Source organism: Melanotaenia boesemani, chromosome 21, assembly GCF_017639745.1.
Source record: "Melanotaenia boesemani isolate fMelBoe1 chromosome 21, fMelBoe1.pri, whole genome shotgun sequence".
NCBI classification, from domain to species: Eukaryota; Metazoa; Chordata; class Actinopteri; order Atheriniformes; family Melanotaeniidae; genus Melanotaenia; species Melanotaenia boesemani.
In genome coordinates, this window is record NC_055702.1 from 28,832,028 (window position 1) to 28,842,398 (window position 10,371).

The 10,371-nt window shown below is 44.9% G+C and overlaps 1 protein-coding gene across 1 annotated transcript in view; it reads right to left on the bottom strand.

Moving 5' to 3' along the window:
* The window catches only part of myo15b (myosin XVB), a 108,562-nt gene extending 101,097 nt beyond the window's left edge, over positions 1-7,465 (bottom strand). Inside the window, exons 1-3 of the mRNA XM_041973447.1 lie at positions 6,806-7,465; positions 5,114-6,559; positions 4,809-4,985 (exon numbers count right to left, since the gene is read on the bottom strand). Of these exons, the coding sequence (XP_041829381.1) occupies positions 4,809-4,985; positions 5,114-6,559; positions 6,806-7,465 (2,283 nt within the window). The remainder of the gene's footprint in view (positions 1-4,808; positions 4,986-5,113; positions 6,560-6,805) is intronic.
* Positions 7,466-10,371: the final 2,906 nt, after the last annotated feature.

Here is a 10,371-nt window from a genome sequence, read left to right on the forward strand (position 1 = left end):
CTACGATTCATTTTCAACAGTAACTATTTCTCATACATTAATTCAGACAGGAGCAGATTTATATTTCACATCAAACGCGTAGCAGAGCTTTAACTCAACATAGAGGATCCAGCTCAGGGGCCGATTCTGTCCCTGCACGTCACCGTGCACGAGCAGCAGGTGAACCACACACACGTCACGCAGCTCTTCCACGTGTCGGGTGAGCGCACGGCGCAGTTTGAGGTTTCATAACATCACAAAAACAGTCAGTTTTATATTATTTTTATAAATTAAACCTCATACTAACTGAAACATGTTATCACATGACTTCTGTAGATGGACATCAGAACTTCTTCACCCGAAGCAGAGACAGAGAAGCAGCAAGGAGGGGTGAGAAAGAGGCGGTAAGAATCGGGTTCAACATTTGAACCGAGCGACCAGGTCTCGTTTAGGGACCATCAACAAATGACAGGCTTTCTGTGAAACGGAAATTCTCTAAAAAGACATAAAACAATATTTTCATACTAAAGAAGAGCCGACTTCTGACGTAAACAGAGAGACATAACACTTATTTTTTGGTTTTCATACAAGGGGCCAAATCTTTTGAAGTGCTTCAAATTTTAACTGAGATTTTAATAATTTCCTAAGAGAGAGAAAAAAAATACAACATCTTTTAAACCAGGTGACCCAGTCACTTCAAACCAAAGCTGAATTAAAGCAGATGATCATCCAAACGAAACACAACTCTTCCTGGTTTTCTTCAAGCTGAGTCCCAGTCAATGACCGACCACTTTGTGGAACAGAAAAATACGCTTTAATGTTCAAAAATGAAAAACTGTTCAGAATGAGTTGAACCACCACCCTGAAAACCAGGAAGTAACATTACTGTGGCGTGTGTATGAAGAGTGGCGTTTATGCTTCTACTGCCATGTTGAAAGTCTTCATGTTTGTTAAATATGTTCTTACACTCATTAATGCCTCAATTTATATTTCCATAGGAATGTGGCAGTGGCACAGAGCAGTGTGTGTGTGTGTGTGTTCGTGTGTGTTCGTGTGTGTGTGTGTGTGTGTGTGTGTGTATGGGAGAAAGGGGATATGTGGTAGGGGGCCTGTGGCCAAGCAGAGCTTTATGCCTAGCAACGCCCCTGGTATAAACCCACTGGACAACTCAGTGACTGTGTCAGCATGCAGAGGATGAGGAAGAGGAGTGATCAGTGATGAAGAGTGGTGAGTTAGATGGTGAAAATGCGACCACGTCTCCACGGAGGCCAGAGGCAGACCAGGTTCCTCATTTATCAAACTGTACGCAGCAAAACAAATTACAGGCGGAGTCTGCTGCACAAAAAGGAAATGCTGCCCTTCTACTTTCAGATTTATAAAAGCGTGCACACACACGTCCTCCACCTGTTTCCATTTATAAATCAGAATCAATTCTAAAGCGGGCGCACCTGAGGGGAACACCTTGCCCCGCCCACATGGTGGCTATAAACCGAGACCGAAGTTTGAATCCTAGAGTGGTGAATCCCTTTGGAGAAAAGTGTTTGCTAAATGACAGTAATGAGACTGGTAGCAGTTTATTTAGAGTTAAATAATATTTCTTTCTATTCATTCTATAGCTGTGTGGGCGGTGTTTTTAACCAGGTGGACAAGTAGTTGTGGGAAATAAAGACGTGTGGGCAGAAATGAGGACAACAATAAAAACATTGTGTAAGAATAAATAAAGGAAATCCTCCTCTTGTGTGTTTCGTTAGCGTAGCATCACTTCTAGACCTCCAGCCTCCAGTCTGGTCCCGCTCTGCCGGAATGAAGGACCAAAGCTACTTTCCACACTGACGGCTACATGCTGGCAGCAGGCTGGCTCCTTATTTATCTGGATGGTTTTATAACATGAAGTTTTGTTTCACAATGACAGAACATGTTTTAGTGGTTGAGCTTCTTATTAATATCATCTCCCTTTTTCCTGGAAATCCTGGTTTTCCCGAGTGTGGCTCTTAGGAGGATTAATATGGAATGTGTCTTTATTCATTTCTGTAAACAGCTTTAATATCTAACATGTGGTGGAAGGTAATAGTGGATTGTGTACAAATGTCTCACGTTTCACACCATTTCCTTGGTTTTATTCTGAACGTCGGTGTTGCCGTTTCTTGTTTTGTTAGATTTTGTGCGTATGTCTGGGTCAGAGTAGCCGCGGAGGAAGGAACATTTTCCCAGCAAGTTTGGTTTTCATAAATCCCAAAAGTTGACTATATTTGGCGTACGCCGGTTTTTGTTCCTACACAAGCTTGATAAATGAGGCACTGGATGGCCCAGAGACCCGGGCCATCAGCAGCAACCCCAGAGCACGACCCCAGCCCCACCCTGAGGGTGGCAGAGGAGAGTCCCAACCAGAGCCCCCCGCTATGCCCTTTCTCCTTCAAGAATGTTCTTAAAAAACTTTTAATCTTTGCTTTAACACATGCTTTCTGATTATCCTGAGCAATCTTTTTAGCGTACGATACAATCTTTAGGAGGAGATAGATTTTATGTGACATGGGTAAAATGCCAAAATGGCGACTTTGACCCAAAATGGCCGACTTCCTGTTGGCCATACCTCCACAGAGGCTTTTTTGTTCACCCGAGCCAGTACGACATCTGTACCTAATTTCATAAAGACTGGTCAGATGCAATGTCACAGACTTTAAAATAGGTGGCGTCCCGAGCACCCCAAAATATCAAAATTTCAGATTTGTTTGGGGGGGTGGGAAAATTTTTGCTTGAGTTTTCGTGCATGTTCAGGACCCCAAAAATGCGCCAGAAGAGGGCAAATAATAAAAAAAAGACAAAACGGAGCAGTTCCAATAGGTACTCGGGCCTAACAATCAGAGCACACTCGAACAAAGGCCCAGCTTGCTGTCAGCACTTTGTACGATTCACACACACACACACACACACACACAATGTATGAATGTACCTATTCTAGATTAGATTATTTCTTAACTAGCAGCTCACTGATGAGTGACATGTCATTCTGTATGATGAAATCCTGACCTTGTAATTATGGTAAATTGTAAATTTTATTATTATAATAGTTTTAAATTATATTTATATAGCGTTTTACTGTACATATAAATCCATCCATCCATACATATACGTACATATAAATGTCCCAGATAAAAATCTTCTCCAGGTCTCATCAGGCGGATGCAATGTAAGGAATTAATGATCACATTTTCTAATCATAGCTTTATTGATCTGAGATCTTCATGAGTCAAGTCAAAAGAAGGTCCGTTTGTAGATATTGTACATGGTACTGTATTTATACAGCACTTTTCTGTACCTGGAATGATACTCAAAGCACTTTACATCACATTCACCCATACTCCACATTCACACTAATGGTGGAAGCTGCCATGCAAGGCGCTCACCACGACCCATCAGGATCGACATGAGCTCGACAGGCCAAGAATCGAACCGGCAACCCTCAGGTTACAAGATTACCACTCTACCACAGAGCCACACCGCCCCTAATTAAACAATTGAACAAAAGACAATTATAGATAGGGGAGAAAAAAAAGGCACTGCCTCGAGCACTACATGACAGCACCTGGGTCCACCTGGACTCCCAGCAGTCTGACTATCACTGAATTCTTCTTACACTCAGATGTAAGCAAAGCGTCTGCTAAATGACCGTAGAATAGAATAAATCACAATCCATCCCATTACCATCAGCGATCAAGCACCAGTATCATTCATTTGCCACATGCCCTGGTGTGTGGATGCTGCCCCGGGGCTCAGGGTATGTTTGGGGGCAGGAGGGGTGTAGGGGTTTGAAGGGGGGCTGAGTGGGGTTCGGGGGTTGTAGAGGGAGGTGCATTTGGGGTGTGTTTAAGGGTGAGACTGGGAGGTTTGTGTGTGCAAGTGTTTATGCTGTGTCTGTGTAGAGGTGTGTGTGTGTGTCTGTGTAGAGCTGTGTGTGCGCGTGTGTATCCGTGTATATGTGCCAGGATAAGTGGCAGAATGAATGAATAAATAAGTGAATAAATGAGGTTATTGGTAGGGACATAAATGTGGCGCCACAAAGGCCCCTGGAATATGACCGTGTGTTTGTTTGTGTGTTTGTTTTTTTTCATAAGTGTACGGTAAGTATAATTTTACAGCATCATGTTATTTACAGTGCATGGTAAATCTGGACAAGCAGACGTTTATAATCCAACATATTTTATTTAGATTTACAAGTTTTATTGTTTTTCTAAACTCCAGGATTATTTAACTTTATAATTCCTGTAATTGTACCAGTTGAAAACATCTTGTTTCACATCAGCATTGTGCAGACAGGAGAGCAGCTTGCTTTTATGCCTTATATTTACTGCACTTTGCATCATCGTCATCACTTTAATCACACAGAACAAGAAATGCACCACTTTATCATCAACTTACTGAAACCTCGAAGGAAAACATGACCATTAACAGATAGAAGTAACAGTGATAAACCATCGTTACACCACTATCATCCCTCTAGCTGTAATTTAGAAAAAGAACATCTACATGTGATTATTTTGGCTCATCGTAGCTGCATAAATATGATATTAGAGGAAATGTTCTTATTTAAATATTATCCTAATTTTACATGAAAAACATGGTGAAATTATTATTTTTTAAGATATCCGAACCGAACAAAAATGTCTTTATTAGTCTTTACTTTGAAAACTAAAGCTCACCTGTCTCCACCTCTAACATTTCCCTGGTACACACACAACAGATTACCATCCTCAGACTTTCCCTCCAGGTGATGACTTGTAGACATTGTGGAGTCTGAGGAAGGCTGCAGCTTCTAACACTGAGTTTCATACCTGTGTGCTGGTGAGCCGACTCTCCAGCATCTCCTGGACAGGGTCTTCGGACTCCCAGGGTCCCCTGCTATTGTGGGCTGGGATGGTCCGGGCTTGGCCTTCATCATCATAGACGGTCCATTTGGTGAGTTTTTCCACAGTCTGGTGGGGCAGCAGATTCTCCGAGCGCAGCCAGTCCTGCAGCAGAACAAGACCACTGCAGACTGTTGGGACTCATACTGGACTTCAGCTTTTAGGAATCCAAACACTGTTTTATAATTGATATTTTAACAGAGAATGATTCATCAGGAAATTGCAACACACACCTGAGGGTCTCCACTCATGCGTGGATTTCCGGTCCAGTGGACTCCCGGTTGGGCTGTACATGGGCCGCCTTCGCCCATCAGCTGGGCCACCTCCCTGTCTGCCTCCTCTTCATACAAAGATTGCACACCTGACAATGCCACACTCATCTCCCCATTTGGAAAAGGTTGAGAGGAAGACTTTGGTAGTGCAGGAGCTTCCTCTCTTACCAGGTCTGAACCCTGTGATCGTCTTTGTCCACTGCCTAGAGGCCCTCCTGGCATCCTGCGCAGGTTGATCTGAGAGGGTTTCAGCTTCCCTCTTGCAGCCTGTAGCAGGCTGAATCCTTCCTGATGGTCCATGGTAGCTCTCTCGCTTATCTCCTCATGGGTGGATGAGATTTCAGAGGCACCCTTGAACCCAGAGCTCTTCTCCACCACATTTCCACTGGATGCTAACCCTCCTGGTATTGGCTTCTTCATGGACTTCAGCAGACTGAGGTCTGGTTTGACTGGTAGAACCAGCTTGGCACCTGGTTTTGGAGGTTTGGGCTCTGAGGTAGAGGGCTCTGCTGTTGGGCTGGATGCAGCAGAAGATCCAGGAGCTGCCTCAACTGTCTTTGCCCTGCCCAGTTTGGTTATTCTGGGGAGTACAACAGCATATTTGGCCTCCATCTCTTTTTCCACAGCTGGTAGTCCTTCTTCTGCTCCCTCTCCCTGAAGGTTGATTCCATCTTTTCCCTTGTTTTTCTTTGTCAGAGTGGTTTTACTGGCAACCCTCATGGCCATCCTGTGTTTGAAAATGTTGCCCTTGGACCTTCTTGTGCCTTGCTTGTGTTTTAGAGCTCGAGCAGAGAGCCAGTGAGATATTCCAATGGCTTTAGTCAAAGCAGAAAGTTTCTTTCTGAAGTTAAATTCTGGCGGCAGCTTCTTCTGAATCCAACCAGACACCCTGCGGAGAGCCGTCAAACTTTTCCTTCGTGCTATCAGACGCTCCTTGGATGTGCTGGACATTCCCTCGGTGGCCTCACACTCAGATGTTTCTTCACCAGGTTTTTTTGACATCTTGTCTGCTTTGTGTCCCATCTTGACTTTCCCCAGGAGGAAGCTCTGTGGCTTCCCTTTCACCACACCTCCAGCATCCTGTTGCTCCACAGGACCCGGAGCAACCCTCATGTCTTTATCTTTGCCCTTGAGCAGCATCATCCGGTTTTGGTCTTTGGTGGCTTTGGTCGGTATTGGTTGGGCTTCCTCCTCTTCCTCCTCTGAATGAGCTTCTGTGAGGAAACTTCTCTCTGTGGTCTTGTTCATTAACTGGTCCGTGTCCTCTGCTGCATCCGTGTTGCTTTGGGGGAGATCTTTCTGTGTTTGAACCTCCTCTTCAGAGCTGGCTTTGTCATTCTTCTTTTTCTTTTCTTCCTTGGCCTTTTCCTTGGCTTCTTTTTTGAGCCTCTGCTTCTCTGCTTTTGCCTTTTGTTTTTCTGCCTTCTGTTTTTCTGCTTTAGATTTTTTAAACATCTTGTTTTTCGGTTGCTTTGCAGACTTGGGAAGATCCTCAGGCTGTCTTTGTTGTCTTCGAGTCTTTTTGGTAGCTGTAGACTTCTCCGCTATCTCATCCTCTTCACTGTGATCGCTGACTGTTTCACCATCTTCTGCTTCTTTTTCTCTTTTTTCTTCTTCCTCCTCTTCTTCTTCAGAGGAAGCGATGGGTCTAACCTCCGACCTACTTCTGCTGGATTCAGCCTCTCCTCCGTCTGATTCCTTGGCTGCTGACTGTTCTGGATCACGTTGCGTATGGGATGCCTCGTCCTCGTTGCTCTCCTCGCTCCCCCGGGTCTCTTCATTGCTGCCCTGCTCCTCCTCCTTCTCATGGTTACTGGTTTCCTCTCCTGTCACCTCCTCTGAGCTTCCTGCATCACTCTCAGACTCGTCTTGGCTTTCAGAAACATTGCCACCTGCCTTGTCTCCAGGTGTGTTGGGGAGCTTTTTGTTGACTCTCCTTGGTGAAGTTGGGAGTGTTTTTGGGGGAGGTTTGCTCTTCCTGTTTGCACTTTCTGTCACCTCCTCATCTTCCTCATGCTGTGTATGTGATCTATCATTGGCAGTTTTTGTTTTTCCTGCTTGTTTGTAGTTGTTTTTCAGTTCTGAGGCGCTTCTCTGGCTTCGTTCTGCTTTACTCCTCTCACCGCTCTTTGCTTGCTTGAGAGTTGTTGAATGACCTCTTCTGTTTAGTTTCTCATCAGGTATTTGAGAAGGAGGCTGAGATGTTTTGGAGCTGTTCTGTCTGGCATTTTTCTTTTGATTTCTTGCTTTTCTTTTTGCCTCCGCCTTCCTCTTTGTACTGTCCGTTTTCTCTTGAGGCTTTAGCAGTGGCATGACTAGTTATCCTTCAGACCTGAAATCACCTCAGAGTCAAAAACAGGCATCAACTAGATTAAAGATTTTAAGTTTTATTAGGAAAAATGAAGAAAGTTAAACTCACAAAGGTCAAGCACTGACACTTTTCAGATCTATGAGTTGTATACATAATTTAATACTTTAAGGAGAACATGTTCTTCAGACTCAGAGAAACCAGGTCTTTGGCTCAGTCTATCAGCATGAAGAACACGTTTCACACTTTTAGTCCCCTCCTCCTCCTCCTCCTATCTGTCCTAGTTTGGTCTCAGTTGACCTAATAACCGAGGTATCAATGCCTGGATAAGTTTCCATGCTGCTAAAACATCTCGATGGAGACAAACTTTAACAGCCATAAATTCATCCCACATGCAAAGTGGCCATGAATATTTTCTCTGCTGGCTGAACCCTTCTCTCCTTCTAGTGTTATAACTGTCAACATATCTGACCTGTAGGGTGGGTCTAAACCTCTAGGTCTGCCTGAACCTGGTAGTATAGCCGCTGTGCCCTGGGGGGAATTAGTGAGAGCTCATGTCAGTGTAATATAGCTTACCAAGCTTCTCAGGTGAAATGTCGGCATGGCTGGGGGGCTGCAAAGTGCTCCAGCTTGTCCTCAAGAGTTGGTGTCACTGCTACAAACATGCACCCAGGTTCAAGAGAGCTGAGGGGCAGTAACATGTCAACATCCCACCCACTGACATCATACACACGGCATACCGCCACATGTGTAATGCTCAAAACAAAAGCTTATGCATGCACACAATAGTGATGAAGATGAGCTGGGCTGCTCTGAAGCATGCCAACACAAACACAAAGCACCTCCTGAATTATTCAGCTCCATCTGGCTGCTGGAGCTGCACAGCCATTCATATGGCCAGCTGCTGTATGAGCCAGGAAAGGTGAGAGCCGCTGCTCACTGCATCCAACAATGGCTGCTGATGGAGAATAAAGAGGCTCATTACCTGGATGTTTCCTCCTAGAAGGAGATCCCATGGATGAAGTCTTCCAAGGTGGAGAAGCTGTCTTTTTTTCTTTCTAATGGCGAAGAGTCATTCTCCCTCAAATCGGGTCTGCACTCAGGCTGAGTTTTAGTGGTTCATTCTGAGGGTTTATCCACCCATTTTACAATCATATTCATTCTTTAGTGTTATAGCACCTCAATATGAATATGAAATATTCACATTGAAAATTAATACATTTTATTAACATTAAAAATGATCAATATTAATAAAATCAAGCCTTTGGAGCACCACCCGAGAAGGGACAACCGTGAATCTATGTTGGCAGATAGATATGTAATAAATCAGTCTCTAAACGCTACATTTAGTTAGTTCTCGTTTGAAGGAACTTTTCCATAGAAACCATGCAAACAACGACAAATTAAAATATGCAACAATTTATTAAACCTTGCTAATCAAATTAACAGAAAATCAGCATAAAAAAGAAAAGTATGAAACTGTTAAGCGACACTTTGCAGTAACCACCGGAACTTCCGTAAAGGGCTGTAAGAGAAAAAGTTAAAGTAACTTAGATCGGAACGTTTTAATGGAATACTGTTCAGACCACAGCTAGAATCAAGCAGAGAGTATTTGGCAGGTCCTACTTTGCGTCGTTGAATTGGGAGGGGATTGCTGACGGTGTTGTCCCAAAGGTCAAGGTGGTTCTCCTGGACTTCTCTAGTTAACACTGCAGGTGATGTCCTCTTGTCAGGCAGCCAGGGGTCGGTTTGACATCTCAAGTAGACCGGTCGCTCTCATTTCTTTTCCTCTCCAGTTTCTTGAAAGTCCGTCAATAAAAGTTTAGTGTTTGTGGTGAAACGCTTCTAATTTCACCAACTCTGGTTGGCAGACTTGGGGCTGGCTTCCCAAAGTTTGCCCAAAACAAGAAAAAGGATGAAAAGTCAAAAACAGAAAATCTCGTGCTGATAAGAAGAGTTTGCATCCATTGCTTGGCAATGCTTCCTCCGATTAACCGTTTTTCCCTTCGATTCACACCTTTCAGTTCCGACTGTGTGCAGTGAACTTTTGGAGTTGCTGTAACGTGTAATATCTACTGGATCTGAAATGAACAAAATCAGCCTGCTAATAGCAGGATAGTCAGCCTGCAGGGTGGCCAGATGGTCAGAAGACTAAACCTGACGAAGAGGTTGGAGCCGGAGCATGTGCAGCAGTCCGCAACTGGGTAACCACACAAACTTCAGGTGGGAGGGGGGTGCAGAGGGTTCGAGCAGCCAAGAAGGATTAAAAACAAAAAAAGTCCCCCATATGGCTCCTTGTTTGGCCAGAGAATCAAGTGAGTCGAGTGACCCCCCTCTTCACCACGACAGACCGATGCAGAGTCCGCATCACTGCAGACACTGCACCGATCCGCCTGTCCATCTCCTGCTCCATCCTTCCCTCACTTGTGAACAAGACCCCGAGATACAGGAACTTCTCCACTTGGGGCAGGACCCTATTACAGACCCGGAGAGAGCACTCCACCCTTTTCCGACCGATGACCATGGTCTTGGACTTGGAGGTGCTGATTCTCATTTCGCACTGGAAATGACTGATTTACTGCCAGCAATGTGGACCAAGCTCTGACACCGGTCGTACAGGGACCGGACAGCTCGTACAAGCGAGTCCGGCACTCCATACTCCCAGAGTACCCCCCACAGGAGTCCCCGGGGAACACGGTCGAATGCCTTCTCCAAGTCCACAAAGCACATGTAGATTGGTTGGGCAAACTCCCATGCCCCCTCAAAGACCCCGAAGAGGGTGTAGAGCTGGTCCACTGTTCCACGACCGGGATGAAAACCACACTGCTCCCCCTCAATCCGAGGTTCGACTATCCAACGGACCCTCCTCTCCAGCACCCCTGAATAGACCTTACGGGGGAGGCTGAGGAGT